The sequence below is a fragment of the Lepidochelys olivacea genome (genome assembly GCF_965140295.1).
Source record: "Lepidochelys olivacea isolate rLepOli2 genome assembly, chromosome: 12".
Taxonomy (NCBI): Eukaryota; Metazoa; Chordata; order Testudines; family Cheloniidae; genus Lepidochelys; species Lepidochelys olivacea.
In genome coordinates this window covers 5,231,012-5,254,973 of record NC_140422.1, presented here as the reverse complement: position 1 = coordinate 5,254,973, position 23,962 = coordinate 5,231,012, and the positions used below count along the sequence as shown (strand labels likewise).

Sequence of the window (23,962 nt, the reverse complement as noted above, 5' to 3'; positions counted from 1 at the left end):
TGTTGGATCAGCTTCTTTCACCAACTGATGCAAACTTTCAAACTTACACTGAGCTCTTAGTCACCTGATGAAGAGCTCGGTGTAAGCTTGACAGCTTGTCTCTTTCACCGACAGAAGCTGATCCAATAAAACCTATCAGCTCACCCACCCAGTCTCATGATAATGTGATGACTTTCAGCATTCCCAGTGAAAACAAAGGTCCTTGAACAAGGTCAGGGCTAGCCTTGCTTTTAGGAAGGAAGTCTTTTAGATGAGTTCAGATGTGCCAAGAGGAGTTGCCCTGCTGGCAGTTCGGGGGACGTGCTGGGGGAAGATGTGGTGAGGAGAGCTAAGGCACATGGTGGGACAGGAGAGGACAAGGAGAGCTGAACTGATCTTTTTTTTTCCCCCCCGAAGTCTCTTTATAAGAAACCCCCCAAAGGGAAAAAGTGGGTGGCATAGTTCATCCCCTCGTTATGTTGTCTACCAATTAAGCGTAATATCCATCACAACAAATTTTAGTCTATTAACATCCGGTTCCATGTTTTTTGTCTTTACCAAGCATAATTTTAACAATCCTTGGATTACAGTAACACGGCATTTTTTGATTTAGACTAATCCAGCTTCTTTGTCTGGCTCTCTTGCACTTGCTACAACATTTAACGTCGTAAACAACTTCATCTATTTTTCATGGTTATTGCAACATCTTATGAACTTTCACATACTTTTTACAGTTGAGCTCACAATGAGGTACGCTTTGTAGGTTCAGTAGACATTAACTCTGCACCAAAGAAAAAATGCCATCAGAGAGATTAAGCCAGGAAATGGACTGTACTGGTCAGATGCACTGCTTCTAAAAAGAAATGCACCACAATTAACAATATGTGTACGTTCCTCTCAGATTAACTGTTTATACCATCTATTCAACAGAACAATCGGTAATAGTACCGCCGGACAACTTCCAATAATATTACACGCAAAACTATTTGCATTTTTGGTCTATATAATTTCTATTGTGTGTATAAAGTTTATTGGAGTTGTCTGGTAATTTGAGAATTGTGTGCTTATTTCTGGAGAGAGTACAGTAGCCACTGTTAGGGTGGATTACCCATGATTTCCCAGGAGGCATGGCCATTACAGTAGCAGTTTGAGTTATCTAGATCAGCACTGGGAGGACTCATGAGTTCCATGGGGAGACTCACATTGGCAGATTGACCCAGGACCTCATGTGGCAGGGCACACCCTAAACCCCCTGAGTTCATACCATCAAAGGCTTACAAAATTAGAGGCACCACTAGGGATTGTAGTTCCTGCTCATAAAGACTGGTCAGGATGGACAAGGCACCTCTTGTCTCTGTGGCACCTGGTCTCTGGGATAGAGAACCAATCAGAGCTCCCCTAGAAGACTCTCACCAGGTCAGACAAGGCCCATAATGGACATCAGAAGCTAACAGAAGTTAAGAATTTTCTCTGGACTGAAACCTACTCATAGATATCAGGGTTGGAAGGGACCTCAGGAGGTCATCTAGTCCAACCCCATGCTCAAAACAGAACCAACCCCAACTAAATCATCCCAGCCAGGGCTTTGTCAAGCCAGGCCTTAAAAACCTCAAAAGGAAGGAGATTCCACCACCTCCCTAGGTAACGCATTCCAGTGCTTCACCACCCTCCTAGTGAAAGAGTGTTTCCTAATATCCAACTTACACCTCCCCCACTGCAACTTGAGACCATTGCTCCTTGTTCTGTCATCTGCCACCACTGAGAACAGCCGAGCTCCATCCTCTTTGGCACCCCCCTTCAGGTAGTTGAAGGCTGCTATCAAATCCCATCTCATTCTTCTCTTCTTTAGACTAAAGAACCCCAGTTCCCTCAGCCTCTCCCCATAAAAATGATTAGGGGGCTGGGGCACATGACTTGTTGCCCTCCACTGGACTCTCTCCAATTTGTCCACATCCTTTCTATAGTGGGGGGCCCAAAACTGGACACAATACTCCAGATGTGGCCTTCCCAGTGCCGAATAGAGGGGAATAATCACTTCCCTCGATCTGCTGGCAGTGCTCTTACTAATACAGCCCAATATGCTGTTGGCCTTCTTGTCAACAAGGGCACACTGCTGACTCGTATCCAGCTTCTCATCCACTGTAGTCCCCATTTACTTTCCTGCAGAACTGCCGCTTAGCCAGTCGGTCCCCAGCCTGTAGCGGTGCATGGGATTCTTCCATCCTAAGTGCAGGACTCTGCACTTGTCCTTGTTGAACCTCATCAGTTTTCTTTTGGCCCAATCCTCCAATTTTTCTAGGTCACTCTGGACCCTATCCCTACCCTCCAGCGTATCTATCTCTCCCCCCAGCTTTGTTTATTCATGCCACTGAGTGACATAAGTTATGCTGACAGAAGCGGTAGTGTAGACATAGCCTAGCAAACCCAGCAGCTTCAGCCAGGTCTGTAATTGTCTACGGATCTAAGAACTGGCTGATGGCAGCCATTTACACCTTCCAGCAGAACCCCATGCCCCTGTACACACACATCTCAGCTGTAGCCATCAGCGTTTAATATATTGACGCCCTGAACGATTTCTCCCCCAACCAGAAAGAAAAGAAAGAATGGTGATGGGGGCACACAGATCCCCTGGCACAGGCAATGGGGTGGGGGTTGCAGCGAGTCCCTGAACTAGAGGGGGATGGAAGGGTGGTGGCACATAGGGAGCTTGTGGGTGGACTGGAGGGATGCAAGGAGTTCCTGGTCTGTGCAATGAGTTCGGTTGTGAAGTACACGAGCCCCTAGTCAGTGAAAGCTGAGCTTCTCACTAGCAGAAACCAGCATTTTAAGTATAACCCTTCTGCCAGGCAGAGTTGGCAGGGACAAGACCCTCCTTACGTAAGAAAAACACTAAATATTAACTAATTCATTAGAGCTGGCAACACTGTATGCAGACTCTGTCTCCTCTGCCTGCTTAGTAGAAATAACTTGTTCATCCCTGATCTTAACATGAGTTCAAGGAGAGACTAAACGTGTTTTACATGGGGAATGCAGACAGGAAGCTGGGGAAATAACCTGGGTAAACCAGAATAGAAGCCATCAGAGAACCTTACAGGGGTAAACTCTGGGAAGGACACAGAACAGGGCCTCTCTCGAAAAGGTAGGGTGTAGTTCAAGCACATGTTGTTGGGCTCAATGTCACTTATACAACAAGGAAGAATAAGCCACCGTGGAAGTCTCTGGTCTGTGTGATGCAGGAGGTCAGACTGGATGATCACAGAGGCACCTTCTGGCCTCAAACTCTCTCTCTCACACACACACACACACACACACACGTTCACCAGTGAGTGGTTGGAATGGGTAGAGCGCATCTGTTTGGATTTCCTTTTAAAGTTCCTGCTGCTTCCTGGTATTGACCATTTATCTGGCTATGGCCCTGTGCTGACCTCTCCTCTCGTCTGCATTTAGCAGCTAACATCCAAGATTTGCAAAAGGGACTAGTGTTTTTGTATGCTAAACACTTTCTAAAAATCAGGCCCCTTTTAAGGCATCTCAAAAGTTGGACCCCAAAGTCACTTTAAAAATCATGGCCTCTGTATGATTGTTTCCACACCCAGGAATAGTCATGTGTTTGTCAAGAGGTGAAGGCTGTCTCCAAAGAAATGGGGTAGGGGATGGGTTGCTGGTGGAATCAGAGACAAGTTAAAATGGCTCCATGTGAGCCCCACCAACATTAACACCAAGAAAAAAGGAACCAAGTGTTCCCCAAACACTAGTGACCAGGACCTTACACACGTTAAATCCAGGAAGCAGTAAGTGATCAGGCCCTCTTGAGACATGCTCCCTGCATGTCCCTGCCTGTTACCAGTGTGCAGCTGGCATTCCTTACTAATAATTTGTATTACAGTAGCACCTAGAGGCTCCAGCCAGGATCAGGCCCTATTGTGCCCAGCATGGCATACACACCTAGTGGGAGACAGTCCCTGCTCCCAAACAAGTCTGTCTCTTCTATTCGGCCTGCAGACAAAGAGTGGGAGGGAAAACGGAGGCCCAGTGAGTTGCCCATGGTCACATAGGAAGTCTGTGGCACAGCCAGGAATAGGAATCAGGCTTCCCAGCCCCTGGACAATGCTGCCTTTTACCCTATACTGTATGGCTTTTTAGCCTAAGCTAATAGAGTTGGCAATGCACACATGCATATGCCAAGCACACGGCGCACAACTCCAGTGCCTCATAACAACAACGCACCACAACGTTTTTGCAAGCACATGGGCCAATAAAAAGATATTACCTCGCCCACCTTGACTCTTTACAAGCACGGACATTGATTCACACTGGAAAAAAACCCAGGGTGCCGGCGTTTTCAAATGCCTGGGCTCCCTGACGCTCAGTATGGAAATACAAAGGACTAAAGCACAGTTTAGAAGACTATTGAAATATGCAAATCTCCAGCATCTCTGCTGTGAGCAGAACCATTCAATGTGTGAGTGCACGAGACATCCTGTGTACTTCTTCCCTATGTAGCATGGCCCTTGCCACTGGCCCCCTGGTCCTTGAACATGCCATCTCTTCTCTCCCCAATCACTCCATTTGAGCTACACTTGGCCCTGCAAAGTCCCTAACTGAGAGGTGCGTGTTAGGCCATATGTTAGAGAAAGGAAAAAAGTAGCAGACCATCCCAGAAGGAAAAATATGCACCTAAAACTGTAGCTAGCCAGTGTACGCATTGGGTTGGAGGGCAGGAAATTTTCTAGCTGCTTTTCAAACTTACTTTAGATACAGTGGCCATCCTGGTCCACATCAATATGTGTGCAATGCCATCTGCAGCACTCTCCCAGAATCCTCTCTCCAGCAATTTCAATCAGTCCAAAATCTTGCAGCACGCCCCGTTTTTATTCCCATTCCCCTCACTGGCTTCCTAGCCATCTGCTGCCACTTGAAAATTTCCACTCTTTCATTTCATGCTGGCACCAGAATCTCTCCAGTTCCTGCCTTCCTTTGTCACTTCCAACCTTTGTGCTCCATTCCTTCATCCACACACAGTCTCCTTACTGTGAGTCACTTCTTCTAACTCCACTTCTTTGGAGTTCCCTTCCCCTCTTCTCTTCATTTTCCTGAATCGGATCATCCTAAAGCCCTTCTCAAAACCTCTCTTCTTAATGCTTCTGCTTCCCATGAGCACATTCTTTTTCCTCTTCACATGAGCCTGATGTCCTGCTCCCCCTCCCTTCAGGGCCACCACTTGTTGACTTCTCTTTTGTATAGTATAATCCAAGTGCCTGGCCACATTGCTTCCTGAATCCATCTTTTTTGTGTGCTGCACCCAGACTGAGGGGCATGTTAGGGTTGTGGTGGTGCATTGAACCCCTGCGAGGAGCAGCATTTGGTAGACCTGTTTTTTTAAGGATTTGTATTTATCTAACCCGTTCAGAAAAGAGCTTCAGGAATGATTCCAGGTCTGGAAAACCTGCTTTACAGCGAGAAACTAGGAAGCTCGATCAATTTAGCTGCACAAAACAAGATCAAGAGGTGACTTGATCACAGTCTACCAGCACTTACATGGGGAGAAGACTTCTGAGAGCAGAAGGGTCCTTAATCTTGCAGACCGGGCAGAACAAGAGCCAGTGAGTGGCAATAAAAGTCAGGAAAGTTCAAACAGGAAATAAGAGGCAAGGGGTTGTGGGGTTTTTTTTGTTTTTTCTTCAAGTAAGGGTAATTAGTCATTGGAACAAATTGCTGCGGGGATGTGGTAAATTGGATGTCTTGCTAAAAGCTATGCTCCAGTACAGCCATAAGTTACTGAGCAAGATGCAGGAATAATTGGGTGAAATTCTATGGCCTCTGTTATGCAAAAGGTCAGACCACTAGATGAACATAATGGCTCCTTCTGACCTTAAAGTCTATGAATCTCTTCAACTGCAACTTCAGACACAGTAGCATTGAGGCCAGATTTGTAGAAATGGGTGAACGTAGAAATTTGCATGCACAATGACAGGCTGCACACAATCATTGGAAATAAACATGGAAATGGCTTGTACAACAGATAAGCGGCACCTGCAGTTGAGGGAATTGCGCACACAAGTCTGTGTAGATGTTTTTGATCATGTAATTGTGCTTTTTTTTTTTAAAATTCAGGAAGATGTAGGTCAGATGTAATGTGTGTGGAAAAAGGAATTCTATTAAATGGCTATGTTAAGAGGCAGCCCTGTTCTCTTCAAGAATAAAGAAGTTCCTGTTAACACTGGTACTTACCTGGTAATGTGTTCTGCTTCCTCTTAGCTTCAGCAGCTCCCATGCCCTCTTTTTAAGAGCCACTGAGTAGTTTGTTTGTTTTTACAGGACACTTGACATCTTGGAGGTCATAATGTCCCTGCTCTGTGTTTGTATCAACTCCTTGTTGGAAAGGCACTCCCTGCAGCATCTGTGTCCAAACACTTTCTTAACTACACTCTTACACATTGGGCCAAGCCTGTGTGAGTGAGTAGTTTCCAACACTCAAAATCTATTGTATCAGAGCAGCCAGAGGGAGAAACGTCCTACCAGATCTTCCCGTTCCTCCCTGTGCAGGCACAATATGGAAACCACGGAGAAGATGCGCTTGATTATTAAACTAAGACGGACACTACAGAACTAATGCCAAAATGAAATCATTGCAAAACAGTGGTAGTATACAAACAAACCAAATGCAAAGCAAGATAACATTCTGAAATAGTGCAAACAAATCCATCCAAAACCAGCCAGGTAAACCTCAGTCATCAGCAGTTGGAACATGCTCCTGATCAGCAGGACTTCAGCATAGGGAGGGTTAAAGTTATTACTGAATTGGGAATGTGCACACTCCTGCCACACATGAATCAACCTAATCAGAGAAGGAAGCACAAGGCCCAGGCTGGTTTTCCTAATGCTCTGGGGGCTAAGGGGGAGATTATCTTCTCATCCCACTGAAATTAGATCAGGCCAAAAACTTCTGAGTTTTTTGGGGTTTTTTTGTTTTTTTTTTTTTTACAGTTGAGAACTTCAGAGTCAGTGAGGGAAAAGTGACAGTAAACTCCTGATGCTCTCACTGGATGCAGCTCTTCAGACACTCACCGCTTTGCATTTGCAAAGGACTGAGGAGGGAAAGGAACAGCACTAGCATCGGGGAAGCATACAAAGAAATGACACAAAGTCTCAGCTCCATTCCAGTCACTTGCCCTTCTAGTTTCCGTGTGGCTATCAGATGAGATGTCTCAGTCCTAACTCCTCTCTGAGGACAGCTCTGCATCTCTCTGGCAGTGTATCCAGACTGTAGCTAAGTTACAGACAAGCTTGGGGTTTTTTTTTTTTTTTAATTTATTCTTTCAGTTCAAATATGGTTTAATGTAAAAAATATTCAAAGACCCAAACTTGCCTTCCTAGGATTAGCTCAGGCTCCCCTCTGCAAGCCCCGACAGCAGCTACACCCAGTGCCCAGAAAAGCGATCTCTGTATTGTGATCTACTTACCATGTTTCTAAACTCCTTTATCCTCTTCCTCTCACTTCCAAAAGCAGCATTTTTTCTCTCTTTCTTCCATGGTTTTCCCCCCAAGCTTTTACTCTCTTCTTATAAATACGCATAAACCACTGAACCACTTTGAGCATGGAGCTGTAATCCAAGCCCTTGCCCGCCCCACTCTGCATTTCCAACTAATCTAACTCATGACACAGCCATGGGGCTGAACTAGGGGACCCTGAAGGCTGCTGTGACAGCCAACATGCTGCACGTTGTTTAGCAGTAACAGATGTAGTGACAAGTGCAGTAAACACTGGATTCCACGTGCAGTGCAGCTTCAGGGACACTGCAAACCCAGCAATATACAAGTACCATAAGGCAGAGTCAACAAAACGTACAGACCTGCTATTCCAGAGAAGCCCTGTATAACTGATTTATACTTTCACTCAGTGGTTTCTTTGGAATCTGTCTGACCTTACTAGGAGACCTTCCCTTAATGCAAACACTCCAATTCAAAACTGAGGAAATGTACTGCTCTGTTTTTCCAGAAACAACATCTAAAGGGAGCAGTGCATGTGGGGAGCATGCCAATGTCCCCCAAAAAGAGGCCTCAACCGATGCATGATTTTCAACAAAATTCACTTTCCGTTTCTGGAATTTAAAGAAAAGTGGAAGGTTTTCACCCAGAAGAGACCCCCAAAGGATTCAGAGGGGGTGCCGTGGATTTCCAATAAATGAGTAACAGGTCAAGTTAAACTATGGGAAACAACAATGGAGCCTACAGAAATAGTTTGCTGAACAACCTTTAGAAAGGAAATAGAAAAGTGGTGACTATGTCATGCAATGGCACCAAATCACATCAATATCAAGCTGGGTCTAAAGGCCTTTTTTCCCCAAGGGAGGAAGTAATTTAGCATGGCAAATTCCTCCACCCCTTCTTTAATTGTTTAAAATGGCCAGTGGCCAGAGCAGTGAGGAAGGTCACGGAACAGGCAGACAGTGGCCTACAGAAAAGACAATGGAAAAGCCAGTGGGGGTAGAAGGTGGGTGGAAATGCAGGTGCCTCAGTGCTTTCAGTGATCCAACAACACACAGGGACCTGACAGAATTGTGGCGGAAAACACAGAGCCATAGACATGAGGACACAAAGCCTGATACTGAGAATCACTGCAAAAAACTGTGTTGCGTGGAAAGACAACAACATCCTGTGCCCCTCAGTGGTGGCGCGGGGTTTGGCGGCTCTGTTGGACGTACTGCTGGAATTTTTGTGCACCACACGAAGGAGAGCAAGTGAGCCCCTCTCTCTTTCACTAGGACACTAGATTCAGGAACATGACGCAGGAGACCACTGGGACAAAGGAACCAGAAGCCAGCCATCATCGATGGTAGAACAGAAACCAACATTGGTATCTTCCACCGCCACCTCAGACTCAACAGGGCACGGTGTGTGCTGGCAGCCTCGTTTGGGTGTTGTCCACAATTCAAAGGAAATTGCGGTTCTGTGGAGACAGGCAGCCATCACGTACTGCCACAGCAACTGGCAACGGAAACACAGACTAACTCAGCAGAGAAGAGGAGGGCGAGGGAGAACTACACAGGAGCCAGAAAAGAATAGAGTGACACTGTAAGCAACAGGAATCGCTACGAACAGCCCTCTTTCCCTTCAGAGAGAAGCCTTCCAAGGGTATCAGAGCAATGATGGCTAGAGGAATTGATGCCAAGGACTGGAGAGGAGCGAGGGGCTTCTCTTACACTCCTGAAATGGTGAGGTTTGTGACTTCCCTGAATTATAGAATGGCACAGCTGGTAAGTTGTTCAAGCACTCACTAGGCAGTTACCAGATTAGCAGTTAAACTGACTTGGTTTCAAAATCTTCTCCCTTTGGTGGAATATTGAGACCATGCCTATGTCTGTGAGGTCGGTAATCAAACTGGTGCCTCTGTCTCACTTTTAGTGGGCGTATTCCACATGGACAGCCCTGGATCCAACAGAAAAGTCTGACCCAACTGCAGAACTCGCCTTGGATGCTTGATTATTAAGGTTAAGAGTGCAAGTAGCCAGTTAAGGAGTGGTTCCCAACATTCTCTGCCACGGCGCATATTGATACCTTTAATTATTTTGAAGCACACCACCATATTGTCTCCAAATGAACTCATGAATATTCATGAGCCAATCCAGAGCAAGGTGATCTGGCTATTGTGTCAAAATTAACATTTTCAACAGTAGAAGCTAACGTTAAAGCTAAACATAAGAACTCTGGATAAAAGTGTGTTCAGTGGAGAAAGTGACATGCACCTGAGAATATTATTTTGGGATGACAAGCAATTAATAATTAATTGTTTCTTCTCATTCCCAAAATAGTCTTCCCAAGTGGGTGTACATTTCTCCGCTGTTTTTAAATGCAATGTAATTAAGTCCCACTCAGAATTCTGCCAACCTCAAGAGATCAAAAAACAAACAAGTCAGACCCCAACAAATCAGGAGATTGACCCCCAAAACATGTGGTTATTTACAAAGAGATAATATTGTTTTTTCAGTCTGTCTAACGATTGGTGAACTGCCCTGTCCACCCTCAAACAGAGAGAGTGTGATCGTGCTGCTCATGCTCCCATATGTACAGGGTAGGAGGGTTTTGGCCCCTGCTGCAGGAGTTATGAGCCCCACATCTGCCCATCCCCTGCCTGGCAATGAATTCTGCCTCCCAACCTCCCAATCAATCCTGTGCCCCAAGGCTCCAAATCAGTTCTGCCCTCCAGGCCCCACGAGTTCCGTCCTCACCCTCCACCCGTCCAGCCCCCACCTCACCCCGGTTCTGATCAACCCCATCAGTGCTGCCCCCCCCGCCAGCTTCCCCACCCAGCCCCACCAGTTCTGACCCAGCCCCACCCCCCCGTTTAGCCCCCTGCCTCACCTCTGCTTCTCCTGGGCTTCTTCCCAATCCCAACCCTGGGGGGCTGCAGTGGGGTCCCCTCTCCCCTTCCAGGCTGGGGGGGATGGCTCCTGGGGCTCTGCCCCTGCTTCCAGCCAGCAGCTGCAGGAGGGAATGGGAGGGGCAGAGGAGCTGACCCGTTGGGGGGAGGAGAGGGAGACTGAGCTCTGGTTGGTTGCTCTGCCCCTGGAGGAGGGGGTGCAGTGAGGCAGACGGCCAATCACAAGGCAGCTTTCCCCACCTTCCTTCGCCCTCCCCTACCTCCACTCTGCAGGATTCAAATTTGCAATCTTAACCTGGCTTTGGGGAATGGAATGTGACACATGCATAATATCTGAAAGGGGCCTCGGCCTGGAGAGCTAAAGGACAGACTGCCATTCGGCTCCGACACTCATTAAAATACAAGGGAAGGGTTTTTCCTTCTCACGTGTCGGTTTTCAAAAAATTCCACAGCATACCAGTTGGGAAGCACTGCGTTAGGGGACATCTACACAGCATTTTGGAGGGAAGGAGTGAGCCTCCCAGCCCAGGTCTACAGATTTGGGCTAGCACGGCCCGTACCAGGTCTCTAAAAAGAGCTGTATAGACAGAGCTTTCAAGTTGCAACTTGGGCTGGAGCTTGGGCTCTGCCTGCATGGGCTTCTGAATGCTCCAAGATCTCTGGTACCCGGTACACACTCTAGTCTTACAATGTGTTTTGGGTTGTAGTTTGATTTCAAAGTCCTGGGGTTTGGATGTTACTGGAGCTCATGATCTGATTACGTACATAGTTTGGCCAGTTTCATCAGGTTTGCCATTGGCATTGGGGAAGGCTGACGTTCTCTGCAAAACCCCAGTGAGTCTTTTCTTAAGCAGAAAATTGTATCAACAGGAAAAAATGGCACATACGTTCCTGGAGAACGTCCAGCATGCACCAAGGCACAACACGCTTCTTGTGGCTCTGGCATGCTTGTTTTGGAAACAGCCTTGTTTAGAGCAGGTTTTATTCTGGCCTATGGCAGGTAGGTGGCTAATAAAATTATTTAAAAAGGGACAGCAAATGCCCTCTCCAAGAAGGCCCAAGAGGGCCTCTGCAGGATGTCATCTGTTCAACAGGGCACTATAAAAGTTGAAGGGCTCTGGCCTGTGTTATAAAGGAAGTCAAATTAGATTATCACAATGGTCCCTTCTGGCATTAAAACCTATGAATGTCTCTCCACAGATCATTAGACTGGTATCTGTCCAGTATGGACACTATCCAGCTATCTTCAGCTGCGTCTGTATACTCTCTGCTGCGTGTATATGGGGCAGCTTTTCCTTTTCAATCAGAAAAATACTCATAAAGGGAAGGTGGTGGCAGTGGAGGTGGCAACTGCTCTAGCAGATTTCCATACACATTCCTCTAGGTTTTAGAGCATCAACTTTAATTACAGGTAGGGCGGGTGAAGTTTAGGTGTAGGCCAACGGGCAGGCAGTGAAATGGAATAGCTGTCCATTAACATTAGCAACAAGGAGAATCGCAAGGTTAGGGTTAGTGATACTTATCCGTGTCCACCCAAAACCAAATACAGGACGGGGACAAGAAGGGGTATCCGGGATGTGTGTGGATATTTTCTATATATTTGGGCAGAAAAGTGAGCCATCTCAACAAAGGGGTTTATACATTTGTAGATTTTTATGGCCCAAGGGGACCTATATGATCATCCACAGGCTACAGAATTTCACTAAGCAATTCCTGCCTCAGTCCTGTAACTTCTGATTCAGTTACATCAGATCTTTTAGAAAGACCACCCACTCTCAACTTAAAGATTTCAAGTGACTGAGAACCCACCACAGCCCCTAGGTAACTTGGTCTAATGGTTAATTACCCTCTCTGATAAAAACGTGTACCACATTTGTAGTCTGAATTTTTCTCACTTCGGCTTCCAGCCATTGTTTGGCTAAATGAAAGAGCCATTTCCAATCAGAAATTTTATCCCCATTTAAATACTTATAGACAGTGACCAAGTCACCTCTTAACCTTATATCTGATTAGTTAGATCAATTGATTTTCTTAAGTCTCTCACTGTAAGGTAGGTTTTCTAGACCTCACATCATTCTTAGAACTCTTTTCAGAACCTTTTCCAATATTTCAACATCAACAGTAACTGGACACTGTATTCCAGATACAGTCTCAGAAATGTCCTCTGCAGAGGTAATGCCACCTTCCCTATACCTAACTGATGCCACAAGACTACAGAGTACAGTTGGGGATTCCACTGAAAGAAACGTTGATTGATCAAGGGTGATGAGGCAAATCCAAATGATAAACACAAAACTTCAGGTGCAGCAGTGACTTGCGGCTTCTATTGCATTGGTACCACGTTTAGGTGAGAGCAAGATCTGGGGAGCTCCTAAGTGGCTTGAAATGAAATTCCATAGATCAGAAGCCTGCCTGAGGTAGCTTGAGTACAATCTACCATCCTGCCTGAAGGTGAGTGAAGGCCAAAGATGTGTGACAAAGGTATCATTTGGGAGAAATGGACAAGGAATTCATCAGGCAGTGATTTGAGAAATCAGAGGTCTGCACTTTTCAAAAGGTTCTTAACTTTTTTTTGGGCCACATCAATTTAGAAAGTTTGGCCCATAAATTCTAAACACAGCCTATTCGGTTGTCCTCAGTATGGCCTTTCACTATTTTTGCAAAGGTTGTATGTTCATTTTGGAATTATTTGATTTGGAATTATTTTTAGAACCTATCAGAACTCTGCAAAGTTTACAGGTTGTACACAAAGGCGTAACGGAGACCTAGGATTGAAATTTAAAAAATTAAGTCTCTAATGGGAAAATTTCCAAAAGAAGCTAAAGTCAGCAGCCTAAATCCCATTTTCAAAAAGGATGTAGGCACTTTTGAAAAATAGCACTTAGGCTAGGTCTACACTAGGAAATTAGGTTGGTACATTGCTCAGGGCTGTAACAAATCCACCCCCTAGAGAGATGCAGTTAAACACTACTAGATATAGAGACCCATCAGTACTTCATTCTCCAAAACATATCACAGGCTATGACCTACACTATTTCAGACAGAAGACTCAGATTCCAAGGCCAGAAGGGACCACTGTGATTATCTAGTCTGGCCTCCTGTATAACACAGGCCAGAGAACATCCCTGTAATGGAGCGGACTCACCCCTGCAGCACCTCCTGCTGGTTGTCAGTGGGAATTAGCTCTTTTCCAGCTTGGAGCGCCCTCTGCAGGCCAGTGATCCACACACATTAGGCCCCCCATGTCCCTCATAGACCTCAGTGCCCCCTTCTCTGGGGTTCTGCCACCTGGCAGTAGCCCCACACTCTGCCTCTGGGTCTCCCCTTGCTGGGGAACCCCCAACCCAGTATCCTCACCTTGCCTCAGTCTGGGCTACTGCCAGTCATTACCAAGCCTCCGCTCCCTGGGGCAGACTGCAGTGTAAAGGCCACTCATCATAGGCAAGGGGGTTCAGACCTGTTGCCTTCCTCTGCCTCCCAGTACCTCCATGGGCCTTGGACCAGGCCCTACAGCTTGGGGAGTTGCCAGCCTGGAGCACCCCCACTCAGCCTGCTCCTTGCACTGCACTGCACTGCACTGCACTGCACTGTCAGGCTGGCAGCCAGGCCCTGCTCTCTCCCAGCCTGGAGAGAGACTCCTTGGGCCTCTGGCTCACAGCCTTTTTATACAGGCCAGCTGGGGCCTGACTTGGTCGTGGCACAGCTGCAGCTGCTTCCCCAGTCAGCCATCCCCAGCCACAGCCCTCTCCAGGGCTGCTTTTAACCCCTTCTATTTTAGGAGTGGCGGTAGCTACCCCGCTACAATCCCCAAAATAATTCCTAGACTGAAGCTTTTAGAAAAACATCCAATCTACATTTGAAATTCACCAGTGATAGAGAGTCCACCACAACCCTTGAAAAATTGGTCCAATGGTTAATTACCCTAGCTGTCAAAAGTTTACACTTTATTTGCAGTCTGAATTTGTCTTGCTTCAGCTATTGGATCGTGTTATACCTTTCTCTGCTAGATTATACACTTGTTCTATATATAGAAATGTATAGACTGTAATCAAGTCACCCCTTAGCTTTCTCTTTGTTAAACTAAATAGATTGAGCTCTTTGAGTCCATCACTATAAGGCATGTTTTCTAATCCGTTAATCTTTCTCGTGGCTCTTCTTTGAACCCTCTTCAATTTATCAACATCCTTCTTGAATTGTGAATTGATGGAGGAGGAATATTGCCTAAAACACACAGTATTTCATTTCCATCGGTAACCGTTTGGAAAAATATACCGCTAGCTATGACATTCATGGCACATTTAGGGTAGCTGTTTAAGACACATTGTAAAGTCATTGTAAATATCTTGCTGCTTTGCCTGGCCGGTGTACAGGGTGAGAAAGTAAAAGGAACTCATCAGGTTGTTTGGGGATCTGTAATTCTGCATCTCAATACTTTCACACCTGTGATGGTATTGTTTTTAAGGTAGAATTTCCTTGTTTTCTACCTTTATAAATTGCAGTGTTTTGATAAGATTTTCCATTCTGAAACCATGGCTATAAATTTATAAACTTAATTCGATCTTAACTACATTTTTGTCAAGTCAAAAATAATTTCATCAGCAAGTGGGTCTTTGCAACAATCACATCCTTTGCCGATGGGACAGTAAACTGCCCCCTTGTCATAAACAGGCATATCCTACTTGCTACTGAAGCTCCACCCATCCGAAGAGCCTAGAACCATACCATATTGGCGGCAAACAATAAAGACTGCTCAGAATACAAACACTCATGGCGTACAAAGAAAGACAAATCCATGGCTGACTTTGTGAGAAGTTGTGCAGATTCATACAGTGATTTTGACCCCTAAGTATGATGGTTTCAGGTCCCTCATTTGGAATGGGATGGTGCTGGCCTTGGCAGGGCCGGCTCCAGGCACCAGCAAACCAAGCAGGTGCCTGGGGCGGCAAATGTAAAGGAGCGGCAGGACGTCGGGCTCTGGGGTGGCAATCCGCCCTTGGCAGCGGCGGTAATTCGGCAGCCGCTCCATCGCAACGCATTTCGCGCTCGGCAGCAATTCGGCGGCAGGGACACGACTCTTCTTCGGTTGCCGACAGCAATTCGGCGGCCGCACCATCACTCCACCTCCGTGTTCAGTGGGCAGGATTCCGCCTCCCTGTTTGGCAGCAAGTTGTTGTTGTTTTTTTTCTGCTTGGGGTGGCAAAAACGCTAGAGCCGGCCCTGGGCCTTGGTGCCAGCCAGGTTACAATACTATATTTTGATTCTGGCTGTCTTAACACAATGTTTTTCTTACTTGGAGTTTCTGATCAGCACATTGTGCTGTGTAAAGTAAAGCTCTCAAAACCAAGGGGCAGGCTGAATGAATGCTAGGTGCCAGCTGGGGACAGAATGGGAGCTTGTCTGTATTCAGATGCTATCGCTAAGCTGACCACTTGTACCCCGTATAGAACGCATCTAGTTGATCCAGAGCTAAGTCAGCTCTTTGCTTTTTCACGTAATTTGTTGGCTTTGATTATGAGGTTATTTTTCACATTCGCTCTGATTATCTCCAGGACAATGCACTGTTGAGTCTGTTCTTTCTATCAGCTGCATTGTTTGGAAATAGAAGAGGTAAAAGTCTCCTAGAATTCAAGGTCTCTTATATGAGAGTTCCACTCCTACCATTCAACCAGCCCAATGGGAAAAGTTAGGCTGAATAGCTGTATTACATTGTTTTTAATGATTCATGTATGGACAAAGAATGTGGATGGAACTGTTTGTCAGCTTGAAGAGCAAACGGTCTCTAATGCACACATCACAAGCTTTATTCCCCGATCAAAAACTTCAAGGCTGAAGTTCACCCCCTCAGCCCTAATTATTTGAACTGATGAGGTATTTCCTGTGCCTGCAGCTATCAGTAATAACAGGGAGTCTATGCCCAGAAGGGCATCCCATTGCTATATTTACTTGTGGTCGTATCCCAATATAGCTTTTTTATTGGAAAGCTGCTTTCCCTCTTTTTCCTGTAGTTCAGATACATTTTATGTGCAGGCACATGGGAGACAGCTGCAGCCAGCACTCCAGTGGGTGTTAAAAGCCCCTCTTCATTGCATGCTGCCAACAATGCCAGGCTTGTTCCCCAGCACAGGCCTGCACTGTCTGCATGGTGGAGCAGGCGTTTGCTCTCGCACTCAGCTTCCAGTTGCTATGGCAATTCAACTAAATGTAAAGCTAGTGAGAAAGGCGTTGTGCTGGCTCCCTAACAGGTTCTGGTGCTGCCCACTGACCCGGATGGGAGTGACCCAGGGGAAAGGGAAATACCCATGTCAAATGGAAATAGCACCCCCATAAATGCATTACCAAACGCGACCATGGGGAGTGCTGCTCCTTCTCCTTGCCCCAATGGCCCAGGGCAATCACCGAGTGTGAGCAGAGCTAAACCCCCACCTGCATTCCTCCAGGGCATTGGGCTCTCAGGCCCAGCCCCACTTCTTATGTGCCTGGACTCGGGCCTTTTGCACAGGTGCTGGAACAATGTGTATAGTGGGGGGACTGAGACCCATTGAACCCAACTGTAAACTCTGTATATGATGGAAACCACTTCAAGCCAGAGGGTGCAGCAGTCCCCCAGCACCCCTAGTTCCAGCACCCATGGCTTTGGCTCCTGAAGAACAGTCTCGGGGTCCGTAAGGAATGACACTTCCTGCCAAGCGTTGTGAAGCATTAGCTACTTTAGAGGTGCATATAATATAAAGGTCAGGACTTGAATGTCATTTACTCCAACAAACTGTCATAAGTGACCCTAATAGCCAAGCTCAGCTCTCCCTCCCCACCAGCCAGGCTTGGTGGGGGAGGAAATTATTATTTGTACTCATTAACCAAATACCTGACTCTTAATCCTTATCAGTCTTCGGGAGTTTACATTTTCAACCTCTTTATGCTGGTGCAGTACAAAAATCCCCACTTGTGTCCATGTGTAAGGGAAAGTGCAGCTCTCCAAAAGTGAAGTTCACCCCTGTGGCAGGGGTTGCATAGGAACAGGCCCCACTTACATGTCACGTAAGGACTCATCCCAAACGCATCACACTGATGTTGTCTCCTAGACTCATAGACTTTAAGGCCAAAAGGGACCAACGTGATCACCTAGTCTGACCTCCTGCACAATGCAGGCCACAGAACCTCACCCACCCACTCCTGTGATAGACCCATAACCATAACATCATGATTTACGGACTTCGAGTTACAGAGAATCCGACATTTACACTAGTTTAAACCTGCAAATGACCCGTGCCCCATGCTACAGGGGAAGGCGTAAAACCCCCCAGGGTCCCTGCCGATCTGACACAGCCAAAAATTCTGCTCCCTGCAGTAGCTGCTGAGTGGGAGCTGCCCTCCGTGATATCCAGGGGGCAGCCAACAGATTCTCACCACTCTGCCAGAACCTTCTGCTTTAATTGCAAGTTTGTGAATCAGTCCATTCTGCCTTACTCATAAAGAGGCGGATTAAGATTTATTGGGGCCCTGGCCACAAAGAACATTTGGGCCCGCCCCTCACTCCGCTCGCCATGAGGCCCCGCCCCTGCTCCTCCCCTTCCCCTGAGGCCCCGCCCCCTGTTCCTCCCCTTCCCCTGAGGCCCCGCCCCCTGGCCAGACCAGAACCCGGGCTCTGGTAAGAGGGAGCCCCGGCCTGCAGGCTTTGCTGGGCGGTACCCAGCTCCCACTGCCCACGACCGCCTGGCACCTGCCTCGGGGCCTTACCCAAGCAACAGGACCAGGGCCGGGCGCAGACACGGCGCGGGGATGGGTGGCACAGTCACCACGGAGACAAGCCCCGCCCCGTCTCCCAGGACCCCGCCGCTGCCACAGCTGGCCTGCGGCCACCTGACAAACAGCAACATCTCCCCCCCAAACGATGTCTGTGCACGGACCCTCCCCCTGCCCTGGGCGGCGCGCCCCAGGGGAGGCGGGGACATGGGCCCCGGGGCTGCTCTCGGGCATCCCAGCCTCCCGCCCAGGGCACGTGGAGGGCCCAGGGCTTCCCATAGCAACCCAGGCTCCCCGGACAGCTATTACCACCGCCCGGCTCCTGCTTCCAGCCTGGCCAGGAGGCAGGGCCCTGGCCGTGGGGGGGGGGCACAGTTCCGGCGCCAGTGGCCCCCCACTTCTGTACAGGTTCTGGCACCCCTGCAGAGGCCCCCAAATTGGCCAGGGCCCCTGGGCACGGGCCCCATGTGCCTGTGCGCCTGTGCATGAATCCACCACTCCACTCATCATGGGCACTGTCCAGCTGCCTTCAGCGAGAGCGCAGCGTGAGATGGGCTTGCAGTGCGAGGCTCTGAAACACAGGCAAGCGGTACCTTTGAACAGCAATGGGGACCACAGAGGAGGAAAAGCCAATGAAGCTATTTGGACTCCATTGGATTTGCCATCGCATGGCTGTTCCCTCTCTGGCATCCCCCATGGGATGTTTGTGTGAGCCGCTGCCTGATGCTCAGCACGAGCCTGCGGGTTTTAGTAGGGTTGTTTCCATTGTTCGGTTATTGTTAGTCCCAAACGTGGCAACGTACTTTCTTTCTGGAAAGTTTGTTTGGCCAGCTGGGGGAGGGGGCGCTTGGGTTGGTGAGGGGCTGTCGGCTCCTCTCCAGCCACAGGATGCAGTGTCTGAGCGCAAGCAGCATTGCTGGTAAAACAAAATGATTCCAAGTCACAAAACAGTATCAAGTGTCTGATTTATAGGTGCTGAGTAGGAAGGGGCTCTCATCCCTGGAGGGAGAGGGGGATAAATCCCCTGTCAAAAGAAGGAGGGTGAAATATAGATCAGAATGGGGTATGGCAGGGCAGAAGAGGCCAATTAGAAAGCCGTTTGCGTGAGCTGACCTCCATGGCACAACTGCTGGTATTTGAAAAACGTACATTTGTATCTGACTATCTTCATATTCCTGGTGCTAAAGCAACACATCTGACACAGCCAGAATAGGAATTAGGATTTGCATCCTCACAGAGGTCCCAGTAAAGCTAACATCATGATACTATTTAAACTCTATGGACAGCTTAATACCATTTCCCACTCCTCAGTTCTCCTTCCCTTAACTCCAGGTCAGCTCCATGCGAGTACACTTCAGAGAAATACTCCCCTGCAGTTGTTCTCTGAGACAGATCCTCACACAGCATCCACTCTCCTGGCTCAGAACGGGGGTGTATCCCTGCAGTGGGAACTTTGCAAGGCTGCTGGTTTTAGTGTGGGAAATCTCAGCCAGCCCATCTATGGAAGGTGGGTGCCTGTGGTGATCGTACCATCTGTTCCTTTCAAACCAGGAAATAAAATTACCCCATGTAACAAAACAAAAAATTGACTAGTGAAAAGACAAAACAGGTTTGGATCCTCAGGGAATAGGGAGGGTGGGGGTGCAAGTTCTGTATATGTATGATGAGGCATAGCAAACAAGAATCACAGGGAAGTAATTTTCCCTTCTCTCTCATAAGAGACCTGCAGTAGACAGAGCTGCAAGAGGGACCATAGACCAAAGCCCTAACGCACAAATACTGCAGTAAAAGACAACGGAAATTCGCTATACCTCCAACTCCCCAGCAAATGTCTTGTTACAGAGTAAGGTTCAGATAGTTCCCCCAAAATAAGATTGAGACTTCCCCAAAATAAGATTGAGACTTCCCCAAAATAAGATTGAGACTTCCCGCAAATTGATTAAAGTATTCTGAGGGAGTGAGACAGTTTGGGCAGCCCAAGTCTGGCAAGATTTGGGTAATGCAGGTCACTCAGGTTCTAAAGCCAGAGTTCCAGTGCAACGTGTCTTGCCAAGGAATACAGATGCTCCCTGGTACTCCAATTTCCCGTTCCTTTCTGAGAGCGACCAGTGAAGGAGGGTCAGTGTACCGAACCACCTCAGCTTCCCCGCTAACCAGCTCTCAACAATGCCTCAAGCAGTTCTCATTTGTTCAGCGTATCTTTTACTCCTAGTGCTTTGAACCTTCGCTTGCTTTTAACAAGAAATCATTCCAGAACTGGCTAGACCGGACATGGAGTCATTTGAGGCAAGAGGCAGGGATCGGCTTCACCATTTGAAATTACATCTGTTGGTGAGGTAACGGTGAAACTGTCTCCAGAGACCCCACTCCAGGACTCTCACCGTCTCAGAACAGTTCCAGAGCGTCAGACAAGCCTTGTACCTCTACATACATACTCACAGCTCTGAGGCCCGGCCTTACCGTATTTATAGACTGTAATGACCTGTGGCCAAGGCAGGCTAGGAGCAATCCAGAACAGTAGGCAAGTGGATGCAAGTGGTTGAGTAGCTGGCAGGTCAATCCGTATCAGAGGCAGTCCAGGGCAGCATTTCAGTTCTTGCAGGGGTCAGTAAACAGAAGATCCAGGCAGCAAGGCAACAAGGCAGGGTCAGAAGAAGGAGCAAGACAACCAAGGCAGCACCCAGCAGGCAATGGTCTGTTGCTTAGACAGCTTCAGTTTCTTGTTGGGGCCTTTACATAATCCAGGCACCCAATTAGAGTGCTGCCCGTCCATCCAATCTGGGCCTGGGGTGTGGCCTTGTAGCACTTTGGCACTGAGGCTGTTGGCTAGGAGCAGTGCCTAAGGATGCTGGCTGAGGTTCTGCTGGGCCTGGTTCAATCCCAGGCTCTTGATATCACCTCCTTCCTTCAGGGCACCAAAGGGCCAGGCTTGTCTGTATAGGCTCTGTGAAAGGCTGTGAACACTGCTTTTCTCCGGCTCAGCATAGAGCCCGTGTTGGCAGAGTTTTTCTCGGACCTTGTGCACCTGCTGGTTGTGCACAGGGCTAGTCTTCAGAGTAAATTACGACGTCATCTAAGTAGGTGACCACACAGTGGTCCAGCATATCTCATAAGACATCATAATTAGATGCTAAAAGGTCACAGGCACATTTGTAAGTGGCCACACAGAGTGCAAAGAGCAGTTTTTCATTTGTCTCCCCACTAGACTCTGAGTAGGTTGTACAGCCCTCAGAGGTCTCACTTGGTGAATACCCAGGTTGTTCTTGCCCAGTCCAGAGGTTCTGGAATCTGGGGTAGCGGGTGTTGATTCTGCACTAGTCCACCCAGAGATTTAGGGAGCTATCTTTCTCTTTCACACTGAGGATAGGGGCCCCGGCCAGGAATGTGGAATGCCAGATGAGACCTTTCTCCAGATTCTCATGGATGTAGTCCTTAAGGGTGGCTAATTCGGGTTCTGACATGGAATATATATGGCTGAACAAAATTTTGGCCTCATGCTGTAAGTCGATCGGGCAGTCGTATTACTAGTGAGAGGGTAGTGTGTCTGCATTTCATTTTTCGAATACATCTGAAAACTCTTGGTATTTTGTGGTGAATATGATGGCTGACATTTGTAAGAAGGAGCTTCCTCTGTTGCCTGGAGCATCTCTCCCTGTTTCCGAAGCCCAGGCAAGGCATCTGACCAGAGGTTCTGAAGGCTTGAGCTTGGAAGTCAGGAGTTAGTTGTCCTGGCAAAACTTACAATTAAATGTCATGGTGTGCTATTGTCAGAATATGTACGAGGCATGTTTCGCTAGCCAGGGGATTCCGAGTATCAAAGGGAAGTGTGGGGACCGGATCAGGCTAAATTGGAGGAGCTCTCATAGTGCTCCCCAACCATCACCTCCAAAACTAGTTTCCTGACTGATAGGGTCAGTTGCAAGCAACGATCCTGGAATGGATTTCTGGGTGGGGTGTGGTGGAGATTTCCCTACGTCGCCCACGCTCAACCCCCTACTGAGGCTGGGCAGGGTCGTTTCCCAGAACTGCATGGTTCAAAGACTTAGCAGGACAGAAGGACACCACCAAGCTCCATCCAGAAACCCATTCCAGGTGCCTGGCCCGACACTGTGGAAATGTTCCTGCACCTACAACTCCAGGTACAATTCCAGCTCTAGGATTCCGGACAGGAATCCACCCACAGAGAACAGAACATAGGAACATAAGACTGGCCCTACTGGGTCAGACCAAGGGTCCATCCAGCCCAGTATCTTGTCTTCTGACAGCGGCCAGTGCCAGGTGCCCCAGAGGGAATGAACAGAACTGGTAATCATCAAGAGATCCATGCCCTATGGCTCATTCCCAGCTTCTGGCAAACAGAGGCTAGGGACACCATTCCTGCCCATCCTGGCTAATAGCCATTGATGGACCTATCCTCCATGAATTTATCTAGTACTTTTTTGAACCCTGTTATGGTCTTGGCCTTCACAACATCCTCTGGGCAAGGAGTTCCACAGGTTGACTGTGCATTGTGGGCCATGATTGATCCAGGAGCTGGTGATAAGTTCATGCACACTCTCGTGGCTCAAGTACCTGGCCTACCAATACAGCCACCCCTGATTTAGTCAAGACGAATTTTTTCCCCTTGCTTGGGACGCAGGCTTCAGATGGTTTCTGCAACTTTGACTTAAAGTAATTCCAAGCCTCCTCCACATTCGGATCCTTGAGTTCTTCAGTCCAGTCCACTTCCTTAATTCTCTTAATTTGTTTTTAAGTTAGCTCTTTTGCAGACCCTTGTTGCAGATCTGTTTCTGTTTATCTTTCCATTTAGTTGAAACTGAATTACCTCATGATCACTCGAACCAAGGTTGTCCTCTATAACCAGTTCTTCTATGAGGTCCTCATTACTCACCAGAAACTACTCTTGTTGGTTCAGCAACTATTTGGTGCAGAAATCTGTCAGCTATCACATCCAGGAAAATTTGGGCCCTACTGTTATTAGTAGCACTTGTCCTCCAATATATATTTGGGAAGTTAAAGTCTCCCATAATCACACAAGTCCCAGTAGTATTTATTTCATTAAAAACATTAAAGAGGTCTCAATCCATACCCAAATTGGATCCTGGTGGTCTATGGCACACCCCCACCACTATAGCAGGGGAACCTCTAGAAGTTTTCTTCCCCAAAGTGATTTTGGCCCAGACAGACTCTGTCTTATCCATTCCATCACTTCTAATTTCTTTACTGTCTACTTCAGCATTAATATACAATGCTACTCCACCACCTTTGTCTTTATTTCTGTCTTTCCTGAACAGCACAGACCCTTCAATACCTGTGCTCCAGTCATGACTACTAGTCCACCATGTTTCTGTTATCTTAACAATATCTGGTTTCACTTCCTGCACCAGTAATTCTAGCAGAAGTTCCATCTTGTTTATCTGGGTGAGGGCCATTCAATGAGAGGATGTGAGCTTTGTTATTCCTCACCCCCATGTGCCAACAGCAGCCAAGACAGATCCCTCAGACCTCTGCTTGAAAGCTCTCTCACACAGGGCATTGCAGCCAGGTGTAGATCAGCTTGAAAATGTCTTCAATTCAGCCTTTAATTCCATAATCTGCAGGATCGTTACCCCCAGCCCTTCAGTGGGTTTGCGCCTCCCACTCTAAGAAATGCCAGGGGCAGATGTGGTGCAATTATTTTTCCTTCGCTAGGACCATGAAACGTAAGGGCTCACAAAGCTCCATCTTTTCATCCCTCCAGCTCAGTATGTGTGTGAGGTCCTTTGAGATGTTTGGGGCTGCAGCTAACAGGCTGGTCGTACTCAGTCCTACCTCTCTTTTTCACTGAATTTGGATTCCATAGGTCCACAATTTTGTAAGTGC

The 23,962-nt window shown here is 47.5% G+C and overlaps 1 protein-coding gene across 1 annotated transcript in view; it reads right to left on the bottom strand.

Moving 5' to 3' along the window:
• The window catches only part of PLEKHG4 (pleckstrin homology and RhoGEF domain containing G4), a 165,812-nt gene extending 158,289 nt beyond the window's left edge, over positions 1-7,523 (bottom strand). Inside the window, exon 1 of the mRNA XM_084644640.1 lies at positions 7,443-7,523. Within this exon, the coding sequence (XP_084500766.1) occupies positions 7,443-7,445 (3 nt within the window). The 5' untranslated portion in view covers positions 7,446-7,523. The remainder of the gene's footprint in view (positions 1-7,442) is intronic.
• Positions 7,524-23,962: the final 16,439 nt, after the last annotated feature.